The 27,965-nt window shown below is 39.6% G+C and overlaps 1 protein-coding gene across 1 annotated transcript; it reads right to left on the bottom strand.

Moving 5' to 3' along the window:
- Positions 1 to 6,975: 6,975 nt before the first annotated feature.
- LOC148646811 (interferon-induced protein 44-like) lies at positions 6,976 to 27,965 on the bottom strand. Its single transcript, XM_088608844.1, has 8 exons — positions 27,864 to 27,965; positions 20,398 to 20,436; positions 19,496 to 19,535; positions 18,104 to 18,299; positions 17,280 to 17,429; positions 11,767 to 11,938; positions 9,975 to 10,075; positions 6,976 to 9,321 (listed from the first exon to the last, which is right to left on the bottom strand). The coding sequence occupies exons 2-8, from the start codon at positions 20,432 to 20,434 to the stop codon at positions 9,121 to 9,123; spliced, it is 897 nt and encodes a 298-aa protein (XP_088464970.1). The 5' UTR covers positions 20,435 to 20,436; positions 27,864 to 27,965; the 3' UTR covers positions 6,976 to 9,120.

Below are 27,965 nucleotides of genomic sequence, written 5' to 3'. Positions count from 1 at the left end.
ATGCAATATATACAAGTAGTGCAGTATGCTGAATACAATGAAAACTGTATGTCCATGTAGCCATTACGGGTGATTTGCTAAAGGAGCTGCAGGTTGGCTATTTAGCAGTCTTATTGCCTGGAGGTAGAAGCTGTTCCGTAATTTGTTGGACTTTGACCGAATGCTTTGGTACCGTTTACCAGACAGTAGGAGAGAAAACAGTTTGTGACTGGGATGACTGGGGTCCTTGAGAATAGACCTGGCCTTCTTAAGACATCTAGCTGAGTAGATATCCTGGATATTTTCCAGCTCACAGCCAGTAATGAGATGCGCTGACTTCACCCTCTGCAGTACTTTGCGATCATGGGCGGAGCAGTTCCCATACCAAGCAGTGATGCAACCAGTCAGGATGTTCTCAATAATGCACCTGTAGAAGTTGGCCTGGATATGTGATGGCATGCCAAACATCTTTAGCCTACGGAGAAAGAATAGGCGCTGCTGTGCTGTTTTGACCACGGTGTTGATGTGGTGGGTCTAGGTTAAGTCCTCTGAGATGTTAACTCCCAGGAACTTAAAACTGCTGACCCTCTCCACTGCAGTCCCATTGATATAGATAGGTGTGTGATCTCCTCCCTTGTGTTTCCTATAGTCCACAATCATCTCCTTAGTCTTACTGATGTTCAGAGAGAGGTTTTTCTCCTGGCACCATGCTGCCAGAGTTTCAACCTCCTCCCTCTACGCAGACTCTTCACCATCTGTGTTCAGGCCGATGACTGTTGTATCGTCCGCAAGGTTAATGATGGAGTTTGAGTTAAATCATTATTATTATACAAAATGTGAACATCTTACAACCAGTTTTAGACTGGAGGGTACTAGTAGCTAGATCATATTTGATGCAACTGTTTTGATGCTGATGATTTAATCAACATTTTATTTCTGTGCATTTTAGGATTACAGTTCAAAAACAAGCTGTTGTTTGTCTCAGAATTTGTTACTAGTTATTCTGTAGGAGCTGAGAGGAAATTTCTGTCCCTGTGTTCTTTAACTGTGTTTTTTTCTCCTTTTTATGAGCAGTCCCAACCCACCACAGATTCTCCAAAAAACAGGAAGTCAGTATATTTTTAAAGAAATTTCCTGCAGCGGGGTCCTACAAAATTAGATTTTACATGTAAATTGCACAATGCACATTGCACTTTATGTACCCTGTCCCCTGTTAGAAATGTCTATGTCAACATTGTCAACATTGTCGCATTGTCTTGTCAGCTTCTAGTTTGTATTCGCACCGTAGACCTGGAGAACGGTATCTCGCTCCTCTGTATACTTGTATATGGCTGGAATGACAAATAAACTTGAACATGATGTATTGTAAATGTCCCCATTGTGGTTTAGCCAATACACTTAGAACAACACCTGTACTACAAGAAATTGACAAAAATGCAATTCTAAATGTAAGAGTTTTATTATTACATTTGTGTATTTGGCAGATTATTTTACAAAACTAGATGCTTCAGTTTTTATCTGCAGAAGACAACTCCATGTGTCTCCCAGGTAGTGTGTAGACCCTGGAAATGATCATTAAGCTGGAGCTGCTCACGGTAGGCAATTTCAAGGGTGAAACTAGATTGTCCAGGCATGATGGAAAGAAAGTTCTTTGAGTGACAGGAAACAGTCCAGGTAATTTTTTAAGAGTGTCTGTGCTGCAGGTACAGGTGTAAAAAAGAACAGAGAAACATACTTTAAAACTCAACAGTCTCAATTTGATGTGCATCTGCTGAGACTCAACATAACTAAAAGACTGAAATGAGATAGTGAGGTAATGAAAGCTGGAAAACAGTGTTAAGTGATGTAAAATACTCATTCTGACCAACAGCAATGGTGCTCTTAAATCTTCAAACTGATATGAAATAAGAGATTCTGGTTACTAATTGGAGACTGTTGCATAGTGTATATCATTTTTACCATGACCATATTTCACCAATCCATCCATTTCACTTGAATCCTGATTTCAGACTCCAAAATTAGAGAGAACACGTCAGCTGTAATATTGGATGACTGCTATTCTTTCTTTCACAGCAAAAATAATGTTCTGTAGCCAGCGCTTTAGAGACAATATCCAATTCAGTGCTCCTTTGATGTGCTCTATGTGTATCTGAAAAGTTGCATGTATAGAAAGTACTATATGTTGTAATGTACATACAGTACATGTTGTAACAGGAATGTAATTATTGCACTCCAGCACATTAGCAGTCCATTTGAAGCAGCTCTGCAGTTGGTGGTTCCTGTTTATGAGCCAGATCAGCTCCTGTAGAGCTGAGAGAGGTTTTTGTACAGATTTGTATCAAAATTCCAAAAAGGTCATTTTTCATTACAGAGATTTGTAATAGGTCACAGATCTGTACCTGTTTCAGAGTTTCGCTGTGGCACCTGACGTAACCAATTGCACCTGCGGAATTAAAATCCTCTTTTTGGCGTGTCTCATACCTTGTCTGGCTCCAAAGTGGGCATGTTCAATAATGTCATTCCAATTTGGGTGCTTTTCTAATAGTGTCCCACATTAAAATTAGCGGGTCAGATATAGGGTCAGTCCTGTTATAGGCATGTCTGATACCACATCACTCCCACCCTTCTGTTCATTTACAATTCACCATCAAGTAAGAGCTGTTTAATCAGAATCAACAGCCGGCAAGTTGAGGACAGGCCACCTAAAGATTTGTGTGCTGATGCTGCACAGCTGAAGTTTGATAAAAGTCTGAACAAGCAAGAATATCAGTAATGTTATGAACACGCACTGGAGGAGTTCAGCTGGAATGAAAACCAGCAGACTGTGTTCCTGCAGCCCCAGGGCTGAGAGCCAATGCTCTGATTTATTTTCATGCCCAGGGAAATGTGAGAATGACTGTCAGTGAGACTGACCTCTGGAGGGGTTCTGCCTGGGCGTACAGACCTCCAGCCTGTAGAGATCACTGTGCTTTGGAAAGAAGAGCCCAGAGGCCCTGCAGGCTTTTTGAAAGCTCCATCTTTACTTGATGAATGGATTCCGCAGATTCTCTGTCATTCACACACTGGGCCGCCCTCATGGCAGACTTCCTGGACGTCTCGATCCCCATGTGGAGCAGGGCGGTGTGCTCCCCCGTGAAGCAGACTCTCTGAAAGGGCACGAGCAGGTCTTGGTGATAATCTGTCAGTTGGAAGGGTGTGAAGAGCACAAGGCACCAGGCTGGACTCATCCAGGCTCCACTACTTCACCAGCCCGCCTTTGTACAGAGCGCGGACGCCCTCGCCATGGATGGCAGCCAGGTCACTCAGCGCCAGCTCCTGGCAGGCCTCTTCACTCCTCCCCAGGAAGAACAGGGACTTGTCCAACCAGGTGTGAGGCGCCAGGGGAGATCGGGGTTAAATCTGATACTCAGTGTTGTGTAGTGTACTGCGTCCATTTGGGTTTTACTGCTTTACGGTACTTATGTGCCTTGGCAGGCTTTTGCCATTCTGTGTCAGTTACGAGTTATGCACAATAAAGAGCAGACCTCTGTGAAAACTGTCCCCCTCATTCCCTGGTCTATCGCGGTGTAACACTCAGAGTCGGCTTGGCCGTGCTTGTGAACAGGAGGGAGTCCGCCGCTGTTGTTTTGCCTGAGTTGTCTGTTTGTGTTTGTACGCAACCTGGACACCTCCTCTGGTCTGGTTTATTTCCAAAACTCTTGAATCCAGAAGCACACAGCTGCTTCAAAGGTCTTTACTCACAGCCTGAGGCAGCAGATCTGTGCCTCCATTTCTTTTGTAAAACCTGATGGAAACAGATCAGACGGACAGATCATTTTTATTTTCCTTCCCATTTCCCAGTACTGTCAATCTGAAAGCATTGTAAATATTAATATGGTTTCTGTATTCAAATTACTAGATTTCTCAGGACTATAATAAGTAGTCTCAACACTTTTTAATCAATTTTCTCTTTGTTTTAGGGAAGAGTCACCAGTTCTAATAGAAATTTAGAGCTGCAGAAATTCTCATTCAGACATTCTGTATCAGGGATCCTACTGTACTACTGTACTGTATAGTTCTTAAGGAATAACAACATCCAAGAATCAGGGGCTTTGCAGATGTTTGATCATTTAATTATAAAAAGTTTTGGTTTTATCTGCTTTGTTAAGAGGTGATTGAATGAGGAAGTTCGACCTTCAAAAAGAAGCAAGTGAACCCCAAAATCACCAATGCAGAAACAGACAGAAGGAATTTTGAAATACTGACATAACATTAAAGGAGAAGGCAGACATTAAAGATGTGGGACACTCTGAGACAGAGACTGACCATTTGCCTGTGTGTCACCTGATCGACACTGTTCGTCCCAGAGAGTAACGGGCAGACAGTGTGTACTGTCTCAATCTCTCTGTCAAGATACCTGTTACTGACTGTGAGCAAGCATTTTACAGCCAGAACTGATCTGTCCTTAATTAAGAAATGGTATATATATTTGAGACATGTTAAAACAAACAGGCAGATTACAGGTATAAATCAAATAATGCTAGACTTTTCATGCATTTTATTTGAGTACTTTGTATGTGAGTAAAAACACAGTTTGTATGAATGATTTTGTATTGCTGCCTGGTAGCACTGGAGCCCTGGATTCAATTTCCGGGATGAACACTGTGTGGAGTTTGCATGATCTCCCCAGGATCACGTGGGTTTCCCACCAGGTGCTCTGGTCTCCTCCCACTATCCAAAGACATACTGGTAGAATAACTGGCTGCTGGGAAAATTGACCCCGGCGTGAGAGTGTGTGTGTTTGTGTCTGTCTGCCCTGCAATGGAATGGCTTTCATATAATAATAATAATTGTTCACACTTATATAGCGATTTTCTGGACACCCCACTCAAAGTGCTTTACAGGTAATGGGGATCCCCTCTACCACCACCAATGTAAAACATCTACCTGGATGATGCGACAGCAGCCATAGTGCACAAGAACGCTCACCACACATCAGCTATCAGTGGGGAGGAGAGCAAAGTAATGAAGCCAGTTCATAGATGGGGATTATTAGGAGGCCATGATTGGTAAGGGCCAATGGGAACTTTGGGTTACACCCTTACTCTTTTCAAGAAACGCCCTGGGATTTTTAATGACGACAGAGAGTCAGGACCTCAGTTTTATGTCTCATCCAAAGTACAGCGCCTCTTTACAGTATAGTGTCCCCGTCACTATACTGGGGCATTAGGACCCACATGGACTGCAGGGTGAGCACCCCCTGCTGGCCCCACTAACACCTCTTCCAGCAGCAGCCTTAGTTTTTCCCAGGAGGTCTCTCATCCAGGTACTGACCAGGCTCACACCTGCTTAGCTTCAGTGGGTTGCCAGTTGTGAGTTGCAGGGTGATATGGCTGCTGGCATAAGAGAGTGTATAGAGTGTATCCTGCCTTGCACCCTTTGCAAGTAATGCATGTAATGTAGAATCATATTGTATTCTGTATATACTGTATGCGACTCAGAGACAGGCCAGCTGCTAGCTGTGATTTGTCCCAGGACCAATGGACATCTCTTCTCATTGCAGGGTGCAGAAGGGTTATAGTGCCACACAGAAATGTCATCTTACTGTTATGTAGCAGCTTTTTTAAGAAACAGAAGCTGCAGTGTGCTGATTGGCTGAAGCCAAAATGCCAAACTTTGAGATCTTCTTGAAACAGAGATAGGGAGAAAAACCAAAGGTAAAATAGTTCTGATGTAGTGAGGGCTGAGGTAGAATAAGCAGCAGCAAGCAGTCTGAAAACAAAAGGGAGCTGGGAAGGGAAATAAGTCTCATACGGGAATGTTGGGAAAGTCGGCTGCTGAGCAAAGACAAAAATAGTATGCCACTTGGAAAAAACAAAAGAAAAATCTGCTGGCAATGATAAGACACTAGCCAGAAGAGGAAAATAAGGATTTTGTGGAATCAAAACCTCCAAATACAGTATCTGAAACCAGTATTTGAAAGTAAAACAAAATGTAGACACAGAGGAATGAGCAGCCTTAAATATATGGTTTGTTGGGGTAATTGAGACCTTTGTTGACTGAAATAACTTGAGTCTGTTTGAGAGGCATCACTACCTAGTTTGCACATGCTTAGTAGCCAGGGAGTTGCCCTTGGCTAAGATGAGACGCGACTTGGTTTTCAGCAAGTGCCTCTTAGCTAGGGTAAGCAGCCTTACGTTTTCTGGTCCACTGGAAACCTTTCTGTGGCAAAGCACATCTGTACAGCGATTGCATTCTAACTGAGATAGGCCCTCTGATGTAGTGAGTGATGATGTTGTGAGAAGACCTCCAACATAGCATAAAAATCAGGCACAGTGGAGTGCCTCTGAACCAAGACGGCTGTAAGTGAAAAAACCTGTAGAAACCATCTAAATTAAACAGGCAGTAACTGTATTGACAAAATGATTTTCATTTAAATAAATGTTTAAACTAGAAAGAGCAGAAGAGAAACTAAGATGATCAAATTAATGCAGTTTTTATGGGAGCCTTCAGCTTCCCCAACATAGATTGTGAAAGACTTATTATTAGCAGTTAAACTCTTATTAGAGTTATTAGCAGTAGAACCTGAAATAATAGAAGTGGTTAATGATGACTCGATTACTTAGTTTCTCAAAGCACCAAGTTGAAGTTGAAATACAAGTTGACATACTTTTACAGATCTTTTCTATTCAAACAATCATAACAACAGATTGAGGTAAAGAGAAGTGAGAGAACCATTAGAGAACTGTGATCATAAGGTTTTAGTGCTTTGAAGCTTATTTTGACATGTGCAGGCTGAGTCCAAAGCAAAAGTTTACAATTTACAGGAAAACGAGGTGACTTTTAAGGAAAGATATTATCACTAAGAGAAGTAAGATAGGACAGGAAAGGAATGAAATCAGAGGAAATCAGAGGAAATGGGTCGTGTTTGAAGAACACAACAAATTGGTCCCAAAAGTCAATAAATCAAAAGTCAAAAAACAGTATAATACCTCAGAAAAACAACTAGGACAAATATAAGGTGAAAGAGAATGCTTTATAAAATTTTAATTAAATTAAAGAAGAGTACAATTATGCATAAAATCATTAAATGTCCTTTCAGCATGTAATGGGCTGTCAGCTAGCTGTTGCTATTTACTGCCATGACAAACAGGAACTCTGTCCCTCCCTATATAAACTCTGTTCAGTAGGTTGGAGATGGAGACAAGTTATAAACCAGAGCTCAGCAGAAGTGAAAACTGCCTTACGTATCAGTAGAGTTGCCATTGGCTGCAGGAGAAGGCTAACAATCCAAGAAAGTGACTTCCTGAAACCCGGAAGAATCACCCTGTTGGAAAACAGAGGTTCTACACTTTAGAACCACAGTTTATGTCCTTCATTGTTTCATTGCCAACTGGACAATGGAAGGTGTCTGGCAATGGAACTGATGGTATTAGACATATATTCTCTTCAAAGATCAATGAACATAGAAGAGTGCTACTACCTCTCCTTAAGAAATACAGAAAGCGTGCTAATTTGAAAAACAAAAACTATATATAGATGGCCAGTTGTTAAGAGATTAAAATGTCACCCCATGGTTATACTGAAAATGTCAAGGTTGTTTGATTTCTTAATTTCAAGATGGCTTATCCAAATTTTGCTTTAAGCGACCGATTTTATTGATTTTTAATTAACTTTTGCTGTCTGTTTCTTAAACTTAGTGTTACCATTGTTCCTTGCTGTGCCAGTCACTATTGTTTTGTTTCCACCTTTTTTTGCTTTCCTTTCTTGCCATGCCTATTTTGTGTTGTTCACCTTCTCTGTTTTTTCCCTTATTTTTTCTGTGCCTTACCTGTATCTAATTTTCCTCCATTCTATTTTCCCTTTCTCTCCTTTTTTATCCTTTTATTTGTTTTTTTCCTTTTTCTTCATCTTCCTTTCTTCCTACTGATATTTTTTGGATTCTTTTCAACTTTATGTACTCTTATGTTTGCATGGTTTGGGGCCGAGTTCAAATTGGAACTGTCCAATCTTGCTACTGTGAATTGGAGATGAGACAAATTCAGTAAGCTGTCTGTCCAGTTGCTACAATGAGGGAGATGGTTCAAGGATAACATCCTGGCTCACCGATACCTGACAGTCCTTGTCTGGAGGGGTTATGTGACCCTCTCTTCGGTTTCTGACGCTGATGCAGACCGATGTATGAGGTGAGACAGACAGGTTATCGGTACTGCAGGCAGAAGTAAGTTCTAGGAGAGGCATGTCTTCAGTGCCCTGTGGCAAAGAAAACTGTGTACTGCTGTTGCAGGCAGTAATTCAATTGGCAGCACAGATTTCAGAGCTGCTGCTCTGCACTTGAAATGTCTCACATCTCACCCAGTCCTCTAATGTAGCGTGGGTGTCACAAGGGTTCTGATCTTGCAGTGCTCCTCCAAGTCCTGTTCAATGGTTTAACCTGTTGGCTGAGGAACCCAGAGGTTCAGATTGCTGATACCAGCACCCTCAGCACTGCTAGGTCTGGGAAGACTGCTGTCGTCTGTGTCTTCATTCTGTTGGAGATCTTCTAACAGACTTCTCTAACCGAGTTATCTTTTACCCAGGAAACCAAAGTTCCCTAAAAATACAGAGCGACAAGGTTCAAATACTTAGCTCCAGTCAGGTTTTGTCTGGATGATCATGAAGTAGGCACTCTCGCCTGGCACAAGCTTCAAGTTCCAACTCCTCCTGACTCCCCTCTTGTCATCTGACCTCCTTTTTTTCCTCTCTTCATTTCCCCCTTTCTTTTCTCTAAATGTGATCTTACAGTACATAGTGCATTTCTGGACTGCCCGTTGTCAATCATTAATCCTTATCCTGAACTTTCCCAGGAGGTCTCCCATTCAGGTACTGGCCAGGCTCCCACCTGCTGAGCTTCAGCAGGCTGCCAGTTCCGAGTTACAGGGTGATATACTGTAGCTGCTGCTTTCTATCTTGTGAAAAAGCCTAACATAATAAAAGGTTTAATTCTAATAAGTAATTGATGTTTTTTATTCTTATTTTATATTAATATTTTATATGGTGTTATTTTTAGATTACACTGTCAAATAAATATATGAAAATATCAGAAAGCCAAGAAACTAAATTGAGTTAATTAAGCTGTTCAAATATGTTGCAGTGACAATTAAGATTTAGTGCGTGCAGTAGTTATTGAATACTTTGCAACTCTGTCTTATATTTCTGTTGATACAAGTTCTGTAAGTAGTCATTAGCAAATCTGAGTATCTGCAGCAGTGACGTCAGGGCCAGGACATCAGTCTCATCATTAAGACTGATTTGCTCATGGTAGTTCTTCACAGGAAGAATGCAGTTTACAGGAATGCCCAATATCTTACTGGCCTTCTCTATCTGAAATATAAAGACAGACAGGGGAGATTAGTGCTAAATAAATATAAGTCCATGGAATTTAATTGTCCTTTAAACATTGAAAATGTGAGAGAAAGCCCAATCAAATATCTTTATTTTCTATTTTATCTATTTCCTGTGCCTTATTGAATACCTGCCTGTCTGCAGATCTTGCTATACAGGGTGACAAGTGATCAGCCTATGGTGTCTAGACTTTGCTCTCCTTTCTTTTTATGAGAAGATATTCTGCTGCCTTTCCTGCTCCAGCAAGCCATTCCTGTTCCTCAACAATAGTTTTTTTTAATTACTGGGCCAAGCAAACAGGCTCCATCATGCCTATCTTGAACCTGTGACTCACCTCAGTACAACTGTGCATCTGCTGTATTTTCATAAAGTATACCTCACTCAGAGTCTCAAAGGATTGTTAGCCAACTGGGTCTCAATCTAGCAAGAACCCTTAACTTCACATCTCTTACTGTCTCCTTCCCAGCTGGAGCCTAAATGCTGATTAATTATGAAGTTAATTAGCAAGATATTTTGAAGCACACTTCAATATTTTAATTGGGTACAAATTTGTAGCAGTTTTTTCACTAAGTGTGACTTGAAAAAGTGAATGCTCTAACATTAAAACCCACTGCATCAAAGTTTAAACTCACCTGGTGTTTGATGTATCTGCTCCTGTACACTTTCTTGAGATCACCTGCTACCAATGGACAGGCTAAATCCACCTTAGTTAACAGCACAACCTGGGGAATTTCTGGATAAATTATAGAACAAAATACATTATTTTTTCTAACCTTCCTAATGCAGAGGTTAAGATTTTGGAGATTGGAAATAGAAAAGAGTGCTTTATTGATTATCAATTCTGATTTTATTATACCTTTAGAATATTTGTTGGATCAGAAAATTTGTACAGATTGCATATGGGTCAGTTTTAATTGCATTCAGAAATACTCTCAAATTCATTATTATGTTAAGAACTTCTACAATCCTAGATGTAATAATGCAATCCACTGTTGTTTCTACAAATGAATGACTACAGTAAATCAATTAACATTTTCTCATATTCAAGCTCTAAAAATGTATACTAAAAATATATACTAATACTTAGGTATTCATTTTTAAAGAAACATAATTTTTTAAAAGGAGTAGCCAGTTGCTGTATTTACTCAGTCACTCTAAATTGCCTGTGATTAATCAGCTCAGTTTATATGTACAGTATACTCTTAATACAAAGAAGAATGGTGATCTTTACAGGCATTACACCTGCTTATCAGATCCATACATCATGTGTCCTGTAATGAGATCTGTAAGAGAGCTGATACCAATCTGAGGGTGAGCTTGTCCCTCCTTAATACCACTGTGAGCTTCTACCAGAAGTGACTGTTGAGCAGTAAGAAAAAATGAATCCACAGCAGAATAAAGTCCTTTAAACTACTAGCTAATTACTACCAAACAGATACCAAACCAATTTCTATTTTTTTAGCTTGTAATTTTTAACCATTTGAGAGATATGGCTTTCGGCCAGTTTGGGAAGCCATAGCTGTCATGAATCGATACAGATGTGGCAGTCATATATACAGTATGAATGTTAGGCAGTGACAGTAGGCACAGAAACAACATGATGAGATATACTGTAGGAGACAAGAGGGGTTCTGACAGAAAAGGAGGTGGTGGGGATCTGCTTTTGTCAAATAGTGGAGCTGGCAGTGTAGAGCACATTCCCTGGGAGTCTCTCAGACTGCAAGTGAACTTTTCTGTCTTGACACACCCAAGCGATTGGAAAATGAGAGAGATGGAAAACGTGTGAGCAGTCATGTGTGGATGAGTGAATGTCTGGTGGGTGCTGGGCTGGAAGGGCCACTGATATGTGCGTACGGTCAGTTAGACTGGAGAGCAGGGGATTCAGTGGGATTTGGTCTGCTTAGATAGAAGACAGGAGAGGTGTGAATCTTGCTCTTTCTCTGACAGTAAACCAGAGAGAAATCCAGAGAGCAAAGAGTGTGGCCTGAAGAACCCTGGCTGTGTTTCAGAAGAGTGATGTTGGGTGTGTCTGCACTGCAGGGATAGAGAATGTCCCTGGCAGAGTCAATGAAAGAAAAAAAAACAGTGTAGTGAGTGGCGAAAAGATAATGTACAGAGGGGTCCACAATGAGTTCACCCAGTGGTGTGGGGTCTCTATTGCATAGGATTCAAATATTTATAAATACATATTAATCATAAGCAGATATTCAAAAATGAAACCTTTGATATGCAAACTATGTCAAATTTTAAAAAACATTTAAACAGAAGAACTTTTGTACATTATTTTGTACTGCCCCTGAGTGCTCCACACTCACTATTACATTGCTAATGTATTGGGTGACATTGCTAATGTATTGTTCTTTATTACAATTAAATAGATTTTTTAAACACATTTTATTGCCCCTTACATAAGAATTATCTTACCAAGATCACTGGCATTTGATCTGATTTCGTTTATGAGCTTCAGAACATGATTCCCCATAATGCTCAGTTGATCTGCTGCTACAACGTAGACAAGACAGTGGATCCTGTCATTCACAGTGGGATTCTTGTTGAAATATGGAGAATCATCGCTGAGAGGACTGATTGGATTGAACTGATGGAGACAAAGAGTATAAAAATGCAATGAGCAAGGTACAATAGCTCTATTTTAATTACTTGTGATACCTTAGCACCTCTTAAAGCTTGAACCATATCCTATACTCCCTCTGCCTTGCTTTACTGACCATTTGCAGTCAATGAAGACAGTCTCCTGAAAACTAGAACATAGGTTATGACTTTTTGGCTTGAATATACATCTTCAGTTTTAGAATGAGCACTTGATTAAATACAAGGTTGTCTACTAGACCCAGATACTTCTTCTATATCATTGAGAACAACTACAACAGTCCTAGATACCTGCATACCATCATTAATTTACTGCTGAAAATAAACCTCTATATATTATCTATGTATTACCTGCTTCATCCCAACTTTGCAATACTCTCTTAGAGTTTATCTCTATTTTCTATTTTCATTTTCATCAGTTTCCTACATCAGCTACCTACCTGCTTTAATTTATAACAATTTGCTCAATGTGTCTTGAGACTTGTAATATATTCCACTGTACTGGTGTTTTCTTCACTGGACTATAGTGGACTATGACCACTAGGACTTTGTTGTTACACTGGGTTTAATCCTTTGATCCACATAAAAGGGGGTGCTAGACAATGTGAATTTGTTCCTTGCCACTAGTGTCCAACTCCCCTGAACAAAGAAGTGGTAAAAAAGGCACCACTCGAAAACTTCATTGTGCAGGTATGCAATATTGTCATTTAGAGAGCTCCCACCTGGATTCCTATAATTAGTCTTAGTCTCACAATGGTATGTCTTGTGACGGGGGTAGGACTGAATGAACTGGAAGCCCCTAGTGTCACGAGCTGCACACGAGCACCTAACTGCATTTCTGTACATTCCCACGAGCATTTCTCACCCACGCACTAATTAATCAATTCTCATTCCACATGCTTTTTTCTGCTTATACCCACTCACTCCTTATACCCACTCTCTGCTCATTGTTGAGGTCTCTTCCTCCGAGCTATCCGCCAGTAGTGATCTAAATTATTTTCGTTCCTTTTGGCTACTGAACTCCTCGACCTACTCCTGGATTATGACTTCGCTTTACATTTTGACAAATACTGGTTGTGCCTCGCATAGGATCCAAACCAGTAGCTCCTGAGGTTTCCTTGTGACACCAAGTCAGGGCCCTGCATTGTAGCAGCACATCGCTATTGATCTTTAGCAGCTGGGATCTAAGTGTCAGCTGCTCCCGGCAGACCCCTGTATCCAAGCAGCCATATTTAGTGACCACACTGGTCACCCCAGCTGGGGGAAGCCCCAGAAAAGTGCCCCAAATATTTTCCACACAAACTTTCCTGGATAGGTTACCTCACCTATTTGGACATTCTGTCTTGTGTTTGAACAGAAATGTCTCTAGCAACTTGCAACATGTAACATACTGTTCTGTTCTGGGTTCTACTAATAATAACTCTGTTAGGCCAGTCCACACCTCAGAAAGCAAGGAATGGACCCTATGCAAGTTCCAAGGTCACAAAGATCCAAAACAGCAATGAGGGAATCCAAGGCTTGGGTCAAAAGGCAAGGGGGGAGTCCAGAGCCAGAAGGAGAAGTTGAAAATCTAGGTCTAGGACTATGATCCAAAATGTCATGGTCAAGTAACTGGACAAAATCCCAAAAAACAGACCAGCACTGGACACTAGGCAAGTAATGATTGGCTGCTGACGTCTGCTTGGTCTGTGTCTTGGCTGTGCAGTCTGAGCAGGCAATAGGGGTTTGGGGTGTCCTCTGGTGGCCAGATGGTGGAACCTTTACAAATTCCTTACACTTATATAGCACTTTTCTAGACACTCCACTCCACCTCTAACCAGGTGGTAACTACAGGTAATAGTGACTCCTCTCCACCACCACCAGTGTGTTACCCAACCTGGATGACTTGAAGGCACCCAGTATGTGCCAGTACTCTCACCACACACCAGCTCTCAGTTGGAAAGAGAGCAGAGTGATGAAGCAGTTTAGAGAAGAGGATTATCAGGAGGCCATGATGGGTAAAGGCCAGGGTGAAATTTAGCCAGGACTCCTGGTTTATACCCCTACTCTTTTCGAGAAATGCGCTGGGATTTTTAATGGCCACAGAGAGTCAGAACCTTGATTTTATGCACCGTATTGGCCAATCTAACAGCTCTTTCATCACCAACCTGAGCTTTCCCAGGAGGTCTCCCATTCAGGTAATGACCAGGCTCACACCTGCTGAGCTTTAGTGGGCTGCAAGTTGTGAGTTGCAGAGTGATATAGCTGCTGGCATACTAGCTATGGTACTGACAGGCCCAATTGCAGGACTGCATTCATTGTGGCAGAGTTGAAAAATTATAATGTTGATATAGCTGCTCTAAGTGAAACCATACGTCTGGCTGAATGGTCTCTCGGGGAAGACAGAGAAAGCTACACCTTCTTCTGGAAGGAATAGCCCTAAGTAGAACAACATTTGCATGGTGTTTGCTTTGCAATAGAAAAAAATGCTTCTGAATCTCACAGAAACATCTACTAGCATAAGCAAAAAGCACATGGAATGGCACTTTCCATTTCCACTTTCCTGTTATTTGTGAGAAGCATGCCACTCTCCTTAGTGCTTACAAGCAAACTCTTAAATCAAAGAATCAAGCAAAAGGCTGCTTATAATGTTGGATGATGCTCTCCACTAAGTCCCAAAAAATGACAGGATCCTTCTTCTAGGGGACTTCAATGGAAGTGTAGAGAGCAAAAGTGACATTTGGAGTGGGTTCCTTTGGAAACCTAGGCATTGGATATGCTAACAAGGATTGAGGCTGTTATGTCTCTGCACTGAGCATAGTTTCACTATCACATCTTTCAGTTGAAAAATAAACACAAAGCCTGTTAGATGCACCAATGTTCAAAGTACTGGTACCTCATAGATTGCATCATTGTGAGGCGCTCTGATATTAAACAAGTTTTTGACACACAAGCCATTAGAGGGGCAGAGTGCTGGATGAACCACCAGATGATCATAGCTAAACTCAAAATGAAGGCTGGGCCAACTGTTCACCTAAAGAAGTCCTCCAAGAAAAAAACTATACTTTGTATGACAAGAAGTGGAGGCATGAAACAACTTACGGCATTCTAGAAACTGTGAAGCTCAAATGAGTACAGAGCTTTCTATAGAGGACAAATAGACCCCTATATACAGTATCTCTCCATGAAAAGGCGGGCAGCCCAATGCATTGGCTATAGTAGAAAAAAACATCAAGACTGGTTTGATGAGGGCTCAGAAGAAGTCTCCAACTTACTAGGCATCATGCACAAGGCCTACAACCCCACTTCTGAGGTTCTCATAAAACAGTAGGAAGAATGTAGGAGGAATGTACACAATGTTCTGCGATACTTGTGAAATGAGTGGTGGGTATCCAAGGCATAGGAAATTCAGGACTACACGGACAAATATGACATGCATAACTTCTATGATACATTGAAGATCTTTCATGGCCCTCTCAATCCTATTATGAGTGCAGATTGATCTATTTTAATAACGGATCAGTGAAAAACAGTACAGAAGTAGAGCAAATTTCCAAACACTCTCAAACCAGCCGAACTTGGTTTATTTCCTCTCCAGCCCACCATCCAGGGTCTGGATCTCCCACACACATTCTCTGAAGTCTACCCTGCCATCAGGTGCCACAAAAATGACAAAACTACTAAACCTGTCTTCATCCTGCTGAAATTCTGAAAAGGGGAGATGTTTGCACCAGAATCATTCAGCTCTTTGCTGTGGAAGTGTGTAGACAGGAATGCCTTCCACATCAATGGAGGGATGCAAACAATCACCATGTATATGAAGAAGAGTGACAGATCCTTTTGCAACATTAACAGCTGTCTTGTCAGCTGCTGGCAAAGTTCACTGACATCATCTCTGAGGAACTGCTTCCTGATGTGCTTGCAGTCCTATGTCATATCTTCCTTCTATGTGTTACAAGCCTCCTGCCCATGGGCATGGCAGCAGAGAGCGGGGCATTTCTTTAAATTTAGCTTGAATGGGAAACACTTCAGTGTCAGGAGATTCCAAACTAAATGCAAAATAGTATAGTGAGCTAAAATCATGTTATTCAACTTCAATATGCAGATGATTGTGTTTTTGTGGCACACACCCCAGAAGCAATGCAAGATACAGTACACTCACTGCAGCTGTACAAGGGTGCAATAGAATAGGACTTGGGATTTGTTTTTGGAGGTTTTGTGTCTGTGGCCATCCAGAGATCCACCTGCCCTACCAGCCTCTTACCCTTTTTGACATTTGACACTGTGCCTCTCTAAAGCTGCCTCTCTGAAGATTGACCTAGACATACAGAACAGCATCAGACAGTCCTCATCATCTTTTGAACATCTACATATAGAGGGTTTTCAGTAACAGCAATCTATACCTAAACACTAAAGTGGCAGTATATAAGGCAGCGCATTCATACAGTATGCACACTTCTTTACAGTTGTGATTCATGGACACTTTACAGCTGTCATTTAAAACAGCTGGATTCCTTTCACATAAAATGCTTCCAGCGTATTCTGAAATTGACCTTGTGACACATACAGAAATCCTACAAAGAACCAACCTACTAACTACTGAAGAGACAAAAAAGTATATGGTTATATTTGGTCCTGTCCCAACGCCACAGAACTTTGTGTGCACTGTCTGTGGAGGACAGTGTGCTTCTCATATAAGACTATACAGCCATTGAAAGACTCACAAATATAAGTGGAAGTAATCATCGATTGCAATGGAAATCCAATAGTATAGACGTAACCTCTTGAAAAATTCAGTATATCATGTCCAGTGACCAATGTTTTTGACTATTTCAAAAACAAATGATTAATTGTAGTACCACTTACTTCCCCAGACAATTTAAGAAGACCAACAGGCACATACAGGAATTCAACAAATTACTTTTATAAGCTCAAATGTTCTTTAGCAAAAGTAATCATATGTTGTTTGGATGTTTTCACTTTGTTTTTCAAATACATAATCCAAACTGGGCTTTTGTCCTAGACATTGTCTACTTTCTCATCATTTCCAAGTTATTTAAGATCACACAGTAGTCTGTTAAAGGGTTCTCTGAACCTTCCTGCCTGTTGAGAATACTGGTGATCTTCTTGTCACACAGGTCCAGTACCTTCCAGCGCTGAAAAAAATAACATTTCTTTCGAAATTTCAATTTCTTTCGAGTACCTTTTAAAATTGAACTACTGCCTGGTTATTTCTGTTCCTTGAAATGGATTATTTCCTTTCCCCAAGCTTCCCATATAAAGAAGTAAATGCTTAAACAGATGATTTTCCTAAAGTAGTTATGTGGTGATGTAAAGGTGATGCAATTTACCGTGTATCCATCTCTTATATGGCCTTTCACCGCACCGATGAAGTCATCAGGTCTTGTCAGAATATGATCTATTCCCATGATGTCATAGATAACAAAAGGGAGAAATCCATCTTTTCCTTTTGCAGGGTCCTCTACATAGTATGGTGTAAGCTAAATGACAGAAAGGCAAAAAGATAAATTCTGAGAGAATTATGCCCATTGCACAGATACAATTTAATAACCACTTTTAGGTGTAAGTGTATTGCACTTTTAAGGGTCCTTATGGAGATTTTAATAGAATTGTATTGTGATTAAAGGACTCCATCAGATTTTCTCACTTCAGGTCCTCATGGACAGTTGCCTTTGTTTTGCTTCCAGTCCTAATGGAAACTTACCGACATGTTAAAGACATTTCTACATTCGATCTTTTTATATTCTCACTTCAGGAATGGATTTTCAAAATGACTCTATCTAGTTGTAGTGCTGTCAAAAGTGTAGTTGTTTATTGCATTTGCACAACAAAAGATAATAACTGGGATATTATTTAGGATATCTGGCTGTGGATGCACTGGTGGTTCTGGAAGATAAAAAGAACCTGCTGTGATGAAAAAGATGTGGCACCCTTATAATTGCTAGGTCACATAGTTGGCTCCATAAGAAAAGTTTCTGCATTTAGGAGCCACAATCCTTGACATTAACAGCTAGTGTGAAGTCATCGTAGAGCTTGCAATATATTATCACAACTAAGTTACGTTTATCAGCTTGCAAATGGTTTATAAAGAATTAGAATGTATTAATTTATTAATCTCCAATAAAATCAGCTCATTCTCTAGATGGCTACTAACCTTCTTGGTAAAACTATGTGTATCCTTACCGGCCAAAGCTCGGCTTGTCAAATAACCTTGAAACACAGAATTAACTGTATTGACGTAACTGGACTTTCCAGCCTTGATCTGCCCAGTCATCATGATTCTTAATTCTTTTGCTTCTTTATATCTTGGTGTTAAGTTCCTTATTTCTTTCATCAGTCGTTCTTTCTCCCTGGAAGCATGAAAGAACACATCATATAACACAGGAAAATCAGACTTTATGTATAACTGTGTTCCTACACCAGTATATGGATATTTATTGTCAAAACCAGCATGACAGCAGGAAATATTTACATTTTATATTTACACTTTACTGTGATTTTCCACAACCCTTCTATACATAGAGATCACTGTACTTAACAATTTTTTGCCAGACCAAGAATTATGGTTCTTTACAAAATGCTATCATTCTTCCTGACTCATGTTTTTTTTTGGGCTATTCAATTAAGAACATGTCTGTTAATATACAGTATAGGAACAAGTAATAGGTTTATTCCATGCTGAAAAAAAGAAGAGAAAAAACACAACGTTTCAGCTGTAGAGCCTTCTTCAGGTGTGTTACACACCTGAAGAAGGCTCTACAACCGAAACATTGTGTTTTCTCTCTTCTTTTTTTCAGCATGGAATAAACCTATTACTTGTTCCTTTGCAGCCTACGCATGCTGATACAGCTACCCACCCAAATATACAGTATATTTCCATTAGGCCTATTTATTAAGTTAATTTTTATTTATTACACTCCTTCGGTCAATACTTGAAATGTATTGAAAAGAATAGTTTCAGGATAATTTTGGTTTCAGATGTCTTTCAGCATAGGAATTCCAAAACCCCTCTGTAAGAACGCATATGGACAGATCAGAAACTATGCACAAGAGATCTTTTATCCTCACAGCGCTGACATGTTCCCTGAAATGGTGTCTTAGTTTCCATCTTGTCTCAAACAGAAAATGGCCAAAACTCACACTCCCGTATTGATTAGCAAGACTGAGACATTAGCTTTTTCGAGTTAAAAGGCTCATGTAAATGTAAGCATTTTCTAATGTGTTTGTAAGCCCTAGAATCTACCGAATGTGAAGTGAATGAGAACGTGAAGAATCTTAGTTTGCGGGTAATGTGTCCAATGCAAAGGTCAACGCAGATGTTCTATCATTGTCTGGAGGTACATACAGGAAGTGCATATCTGTAGATTGCCATTCCAGTTCAGCTCTTAATTTAATACTCATTATTGTCTTAATTGTGACTGTTTAAACAACTTCTGTCACACAGCAGCACTCCAGGACTGTATTTAACAGCCCCCATGTAGTTCTTGTAGCTATTGTCCCTATTGGGAGTATCAGCATGATGTAGGTTTCAGTTTTAAATACTTACTCTCTGGTCCATTTTGTTTCCCTCCATGGTGTATTAAGGTCTAAAAAACAGAAATAACACCATGACAGCCTCAATGACCGAAAAGCAGTGACTGGAAAGCATCACAATTTCTTCATCTTTATTTCCTATCATGTTGTGGTTAACTATAAAATTACTGTAAGGTATCAGACTGTCTGAGATTGTTGCAAAACTTTGAATTTAAACTTTGCACTGTATATTTGTTTACACCATACTACACTGATATGAAGAGGTTTCTCAATACTCCTGTGCGTGTATCAATCTGTCTGGGATATAGAAATGTACAGTAGACGAGCCCCTTAAAGGGGATCTGCAATGGTATTTTTATTTTTGGGGGTTAGAAAGAATCAACCTTGATAAGCACATTTCAAATCAAAATGAAAGTAAATTGTACACATGATCCTTTCTGAATGCAAGCTAAGATACTCAGTTTACTGAAGTTGTGGTTGTGACTGCGGAAGGAAATTGGCCATGTGACAAGTTTTTGAAATAATAAGATAGTGTGTTGTCTTATTTATGTGTAGGCCAATTTTCAGGGATGCAAATGCAGAGCCCAAGTTCAAGCTGTGGTGCAGGACCTTGGCTTGAGATTCTTGGAGAAAGAGGTATTGGTATTTTGGTGTATTGGCAACTCATTCCAAGACAGTCCATCTTACTCAGTTAAACATTACAAAGAACACATTACAGGCATAGTGCAAAGTGTCTTTTCTGTTTGTGGAATTAAATTCCATTTAAATTAAAAGCCTATCTCACTACATAGGAGAACTGCATTGAGTATGCAAATAGGGACCAAGTAATCTTTAACTCCTTGGATACAATTTTTTGGCTATTGAGATATTCTTTTTCCATTTTTTTGAAGATTATGTATGAATGACAGGTCTTACCTGGAGATGGTTCTGGTACTGATTTGGAACCACCCATTGCTGTATTGAAGTACAAATGTGTTACACTCAATCAGCATCATTTTCATGAAACAATATTACTTAACTTTTAACTGTCAACTTAAAACGTAAACATTTTAAAACTTCAGTTTTTAAAGAGCAGATAGCATCTTGAGCATGAAAGGTCACCACACTATTTCGTTTGTGCCTTACTGAATTTAGAAAATAAGGTAAATATATACTGTGCAGTACATGGGAACAGTTTCATCCTCTGGTTCCTTCGATATCAAGCCGTGGTAACTAGAAGATATTTCCCACACTCTTTGCGAAATTAGCGGTGAAGGAAAAAAAAAACATTGTGTAATTTAAAAAGAGAAATAAACACTTCATAGTTTCTTGTTCTCTTCACTTGATGAATCCTGAGACTATACTTACTATGTAGCTGGCAGATTAGAGCAATATTCAGTTATACCATTTTTACAAAAGAAAGGTATACAAATACAGTATTTGTAAATGAATGAGGGTATGGTCCTTTCCTGTTTTTCAAGCTTAAAAGTATAGATGAACTTTTAATTAACTTTTGACATTTATTATGATCCATGTATCCTGTGTGAGTGTAATTATAAATCTTTACATATAACATGATTTGGTGTTTTGTTGTTTTGAGTGATTTAGAAGAGTTTATATTTGAATACCACATTAGGAAATTATGGTTGACTCCAGTGCCCAATTAAATAAAATTACAATCCTCTTTCAATTTTAAATTAATCAAGTTCTTACATGTAAGAACTTACATGTAATACAATACCCTCAAATATCTGTATTCAGCAAAAATTTGTATTTCTAATCTACTTATATGTGATACAAATTAAATGTTGCATCATATGTGTAGATTAATTAGGGAAAGAATAAACACTTGTATTATGCAATGACTGTACTTACTGAGTAAAATTATGATAATGTTCGGTGTAAAAGTATTGCTTGGTAATTATGGTGCTAGGTGCTATGATCATTTAAGTTTGCTCAAATGTCAATAATTATACAATTAAATCATTGTAATAATAATGATAAAGTAATTGCATGACATGTTCCTCAGGGTTTGATACTGGGCTCCCTACTATTCAGCATGTACATGTTCCCACTTGGCAAGCAATTAAGATCACATGGTCTGAATGATCATTTCAAAACTGATGATACATCCATGCTAAACCTGACATTGAAGTGGCTGTTTCTGCACTGTAATTGCAGACATAAACATGGATGACACAGACTTTCCTTCATTTAAACTGCAACAAGACTGAAGTTTTCTTGCTTCACCTCCCATCAACTAAACAGTGCAGTAACCCTATCTGTGGGGGTGCAATCTAAATTGAAGAAGGTAGGGGTGATACAGTATTTGAACCAGAACCAAAACATTGTAAAAACATCATTGTTCCACCTCAGAAATACTGCCAGACTACATCCAATGTTGTCGTTGACTATAGCTGAAAAGGTCATCAACACTTTTATCTTCTCTAGAATTGATTACTGTAATGCCCTACAGATGCAGCCATTCAAAATGGGTGAGGTATTTCGCGGCATACCCCGGTGGGCGTGTCACGGTATCACGCGGTATCACGCATTTCACGTGTGTCACGTGACTAACTATCCGGCGTCGCCTTGTAAAACCGCCAGGGGGAGCTTAACCTCTCATGTACAGCATTTGAGCCTTTAATTTTGAACTGTGTATTACAGCATGTTAATCATCAGTCATTAAAATGTTGGTATATTTTATGAAACCAAGATTGCTCTGTTGGACAAAAGTACACAACCTACCTTTATCAGAAATATTTATGCATCAAAGCCTTTACTGAAGATATTACTAATAGTATTAATAATGGATGACTTTGGACAAGCTGTATACTGAAAGTATAATTTCTTTAGCACATTTGTACAAGCACTTGGAATCTGTCCAAGCCATACTTTGTCAGGCATTTTGTTTTACTTCAACGGGCATAAAAACTTCCTTGTTTTTAACAGGGCGTTTCATAATTTCTAGCTACGAAAATGATTTAAAATGCGACACCTATCATTCAACTAGAGCTTAAAATATCAAAAGGAAAAATACACACCGGTATTCCATTTCTCCCTAAACATTGTAAGCTTCGAAGTCTTTAACTAACGTGATACCAGAGTCAACAAGCATACTTTTAGAATTTGATTAAAAGGGAATATAATATGGAATCGCGTATCTAAAGAATTTAATAACGGTATGATTATATCCGTGTACTGTGGCAGGGCTGTGTAGGGCTGTTTCGGCTGCCTGATCATACGAGCTGTCTTGTAGCCTACTGGTCTAGGTGCGTGACTACCAACTGGCAGGTTGTGTGTTCGAATCCAGCTGGTCATTTTTATTTATTTATTTTCTAATCGCGTAACATAAACATATTACCGTATGCAAACTGTACTGTATACAGTATGTATATGTATATTTAATGTCTTAACTGTGCCCGTTTAATTGAATTAAAAAAAATTATTTAACACGAACATTAAGCTGTTTACATCTTCCGCCTGAGAACAGTCACCCGTTGCTACCCAACGCAGAATGGTGATTGGCTGACACTATCTGACACCCCTCTGATTGGAGAAAAAAGACGTGCTGGTCTGCTATACACACTGTGCCAGGAAGAGGATTTCTTTCTATTCAAAACGTGTATTTTAAAAGTTTAAGAAGTAAAAACCTTACAGCGTACACAGATTTCTAAACTGATCAGGATCGTTATCTTTGTCTTATGCATAATAATGTTCACCGCTCTGTCCAGCAAATTAATAATAAACTTTATTTTATATAGCGTTTTAAACGAATAAGTAATTAGATTGCTCATAAACCTAATCACTTGCTTTTTCTTTTTATTTAGGCTCAGATTTCAACTATAGATCGTATTATTAATAACCATAATAACAACCAACCAACAAAAACAACCATATAAACATAATGGTGGTGCTGGACCTTCCAGTTTTATTTATTTTTTAATCGCGTAACATAAACATGTTATGCAAACTGTACTGTATACAATATGTATATGTATATTTAATGTCTTAACTGTGCCCGTTTAAGTATTGAATATTCATATCTAATTTTACCACTGAAGGGAAATCTTAACATAAACATACGGTATATGGCTGGTCTATGTACTTTAAAGAAAAAAATACACACCGGTATTCCATTTCTCCCTAAACATTGTAAGCTTCGAAGTCTTTAACTAACGTGAAACCGGAGTCAACAAGCATACTTTTAGAATTTGATTAAAAGGGAATATAATATGGAATCGCGTATCTCAAGAAATTAATAACGATATAGTTATATTCATGTTGCAAAAGAACTGCAACGGACATAAAAACTCCCTTGCATGGTTTCATTACGACCAGAATCGGTCTTGAGATATTTTTAACTTCGGATGAGACGTAAAACCGAGGTCCTGACTGTCTGTGGTCATTAAAAATCCCAGGGTGTTTCTCGAGAAGAGTAGGGGTGTAACCCCGGCATCCTGGCCAAATTTCCCCATCGGCTATTATCAATCATGGCCTCCTAACAATCCCCCTCTGTGAATTGGCTGCATTACTCTGCTCTCCTCCCCACTGATAGCTGATGTGTGGTGAGCGTTCTGGCGCACTATGGCTGCCGTCGCATCATCCAGGTGGATGCTGCACATTGGTGGTGGTGGAGGGGAGTCCCCATTACCTGTAAAGCGCTTTGAGTGGAGTGTCCAGAAAAAGCGCTATATAAGTGTAAGCAATTATTATTATTATTATTAACTTGATTTACAGTATTTGAGAGGTATGTCTTAACACCGATACTACAGTGCTTAAGTACTGCTCACGTATATGTTTCTAGGTTTATATTATGCATTTCATACGGTCAAATTACTTTTGAGCAACTAATAAGAAGCGTGAAACGGTATGCGTTTTACTTTCGTTTTGTGCTGGGACCCGTGGATTGATTAGAGATATCAAGTACATACAAGTCATTTTTTAAATGTTGTAGTTCGTCTTGAAAAAATGTTACGAGTACATCATCTATCAACAATTACACAGGTTCTGTTTCCATATTACGGATTTTGGTTACGTAATATTATTTTCTAGATTTCACGTTGTAAATATGATGGGATGTCTGATGGGATGTTTCTAAAAATCCATCCTCTGTAAAACATCTTCTCTAGTTGTCCTGCATATGTATTCGCTAATGAAGCTGTGTGTTCTGAGCTTGGATCTCTACATTTCTGTATGAACCAGCTTAGAGGGCTAAAGACAGCTTGTGTTTAAATTGACTTGATGTGACTTGTTCTGTGCCAAGTCACATTATTTTATAGCGTTTTTAAAGCGTTATCAAATACGGTGTTACTGTAGTTTACTGAGTCCTATGTCACATGGTCTGTGATTAAAACCTGTAAAACCGGTTTAATTCGTCACAGCCAGCACTCTTCAGGTGTGAGGGTCTTCTGCTCAGAATGAAACGCTAAAATGTTTGTGTATATTCTAATGGTAGTGGGGGCGGGGTGTGTGGGAACAGGTTTGGTTGAAATTGCATTGATCTATGTTCTTCACACCTGAAACATTTTCTCTGAAAGCATTTTCTTCGCAGTTTAACCGATCTTGTTACAGCATGTTACAGTTTACTATTATTAACCATATTAATTTTAAGTGCTTAATGTAAAATCTTGTAAAAATATATTTTCATTGTTCAAATATACATTAAGTCTGACTATCATATAATAAGTTAAATACAAAACTAAAGAAAAAATAGGGTTAAATATAATTCAAAATATTTTGCTAACAATGTTAACTGTTTATGAATAATAAAATGTATTAACTAAGGAGTAGGATGGCACAGTTGTTAGTATGTTTTTTGTTTTGTTTCTTTTTCATAAATACAACAGTAGTACCTGATGTCTCAGTGGCTTTCAAAATTAAATTATGCATGCAAACCTGTGAACTAGAAAGATAACTAAGATATCCATCCATTATATTCCATAATATCCATGAAATATATGGCGCTGAAATACAGTATGTGTGACGCATAAAAGACACCAAGGGATTGGGTGAGCTCCCATCACAAAAAAAAAACTGCGAACCTGCACTACAGCGACCATAGTACAGTATGGAGACCAAGGCGTTTTACGGGAAGAGACGGGGTGCTTCTGCCGCCCCAGCTTCCAAAGAGCGAAGGGTAAGCAAATACAGCAGACTTCATCTGAAATACGCGATTACAGCGCATATTACAAGGTATTATTGCCGTTTTGAATTTTAAATTCAATTATAATTATTTCTTCGTAGCCTGTTCTTCAAGAAAACACCACACGGGCGAAACGATCTACCACCAGGACAGTAAAAAAGAAAGCGGTAAGACGGAAAAAAAGAAAAGTTTATTTTGACTTCTGTTCCGCGACTGATGAATACTACTGTGTGACTTTATTTCTTACATGAATTATGTTATTTTGCCACAGGCCGTGGGTCTCTGCTCTCGGCCACTGGCCAGGGTGCCAACCTGTAGAAGCAGCACCTGTATGGAGACATTTCGGCAGCAGCGGGAGCATTACGATGCATTACTGGGGAGGATTGGGAGGCTAGAGTTCCAGGAGTCAAACAGTTGAGCAGCTGTCTCCCGAAAAGTGCCTCTCCCTGCCGCGCAGGCTGCAATGCCTGGCGGAAGCTCTGCCCCCCGCAGAGCACACACCGCCTCAGGACACTCCATCCCGGCCTCTCAGTTCACCACCGCGCAGGAATCTGTTGATGCTGTCCCCGCCGGCTATCTCCCCCCAGGAAGCACAGCGGAATTCACAGATGCCAGTGGGACGAATAATTCTCCCAGATGTCCAACTGCTACCCATCACCCAGGAGATGGAGGGGGGGTTGTACTTGCAGTGCATCGGCATAGACGGGAAAGCAAGAGCCGACCGCTACGCCGCCCTCGTGTTTCGAAATCTTGTGACTTTTGAAATTTACTGGGGGTGGACCACGTCTGTAAATTTCGATGGGTCCAGAGGCAAAAGTGCCTTGCCTTGCAATCTCCGGGAAACCATTAGTACGATGGTGAATCGGAGATTCTCAACCCTTGCTGCGTACGACTGGAAAATAATTCGTGATCGGATCAACGAAATGCTTCGTAGGAGGAGGCGGTCTTTTCCTCTTGTCTAACAGTCTGTCCACAAACAAAACATTCCTGTTAGACAAGAGGAATTGAAAAAAAAAAATTTTGTCAATGAAAACCGGTGTGTGTGTCTCTCCCTGCTGGATGTCCCTCTCAAAAACTGCTGAATGAATAAAATAATTTTATTGAAAACGAGTTTGCGATTGTCTGGTCTTTAAATTCTTGAGATACGCGATTCCATATTATATTCCCTTTTAATCAAATTCTAAAAGTATGCTTGTTGACTCCGGTTTCACGTTAGTTAAAGACTTCGAAGCTTACAATGTTTAGGGAGAAATGGAATACCGGTGTGTATTTTTTTCTTTAAAGTACCAAGACCAGCTATATACTGTATGTTTACGTTCCAAAATTAATATCGTTTATGGCCTTCACACGCGTTACAGTATGCTCCTATTCTTTTTATGCTCAGCTACTAAGATTTCCCTTCAGTGGTAAAATTCAATATCTACAACGGGCACAGTAAAGACGTTTACAGTAAGTCTTTCTACGACAGACCAACAGACCACAAGTGCCCCTGTCGGTCAACCAATCACGCACCGCGGTACCCCGTGTCATCATACCTGCGGTATCTGTACCGCGGTGTCTGTACCGCGCACTTTGAATGGCTGCATCTGTACTTGCTGAGGTATCTACAGTACAGTAAATCAACACTGATCAAACTACATTATTCCAGAATTCAGCAGCTAGAATTCTGACCAGCTCTTGATCACATTACTCCTCTCCTGGAGTCTTTGCACTTGCTTCTTATCAGGTTTTGTGTCAAGTTCAAAAACCTCATGCTCACCTAAAAGGCTCTATGTGGCTTGACACCTCAGTACCTATCTGACTTAATATCTTCCTACTGTCCACGAACCTTCGTTAGTGTTATGCTGGTCTTCCCCAAGCTCATTCTCTGGGTGACAGAGCCTTCTCTTACTGCGCTCCAGAGCTCTGAAATTTGATCCCTAAGGATGTCAGAGAGTCACCTTCCCTAAGTACTTTCAAATGAAGATGCAAAACCTTCTTCTTTAGAAGGGCTTTTATTTAATTGTTCCTGTGTCATTACCTTTACATTCTTACTGTATTCCAAAGCTAATTTGAAATAAATTCTGCTGTCTCCCATTATAGCTTTTTTTCCTCACAGTAAAGCACTTTGAGAATCCACATTTAAAGTTGCTATATAATATAGTAAGAGTAATTTATCATGAGCTAGATCAAAGACAACTCTTATTCTAGTGTTGCAATGCAATACAACAGTATAAAAATAACATTAATGCAGAAAAAATGTTTTTCCCTTTCTTACCAGTTTCAAAGCAGAGGTCTTGGTCTGAACTGTCAGAAATATCAAATCAATATAAATAGTTTCAGTGAACATGATTTTTGTTCAGGAAGCGCAAAGGACAAA

The sequence above is a fragment of the Lepisosteus platostomus genome, chromosome 16, assembly GCF_059453375.1.
Source record: "Lepisosteus platostomus isolate fLepPlt1 chromosome 16, fLepPlt1.hap1, whole genome shotgun sequence".
Lineage (NCBI taxonomy): Eukaryota > Metazoa > Chordata > Actinopteri > Semionotiformes > Lepisosteidae > Lepisosteus > Lepisosteus platostomus.
Note: the sequence above shows the minus strand (reverse complement) of the source record. Positions and strands in the feature narration are given on the sequence as shown.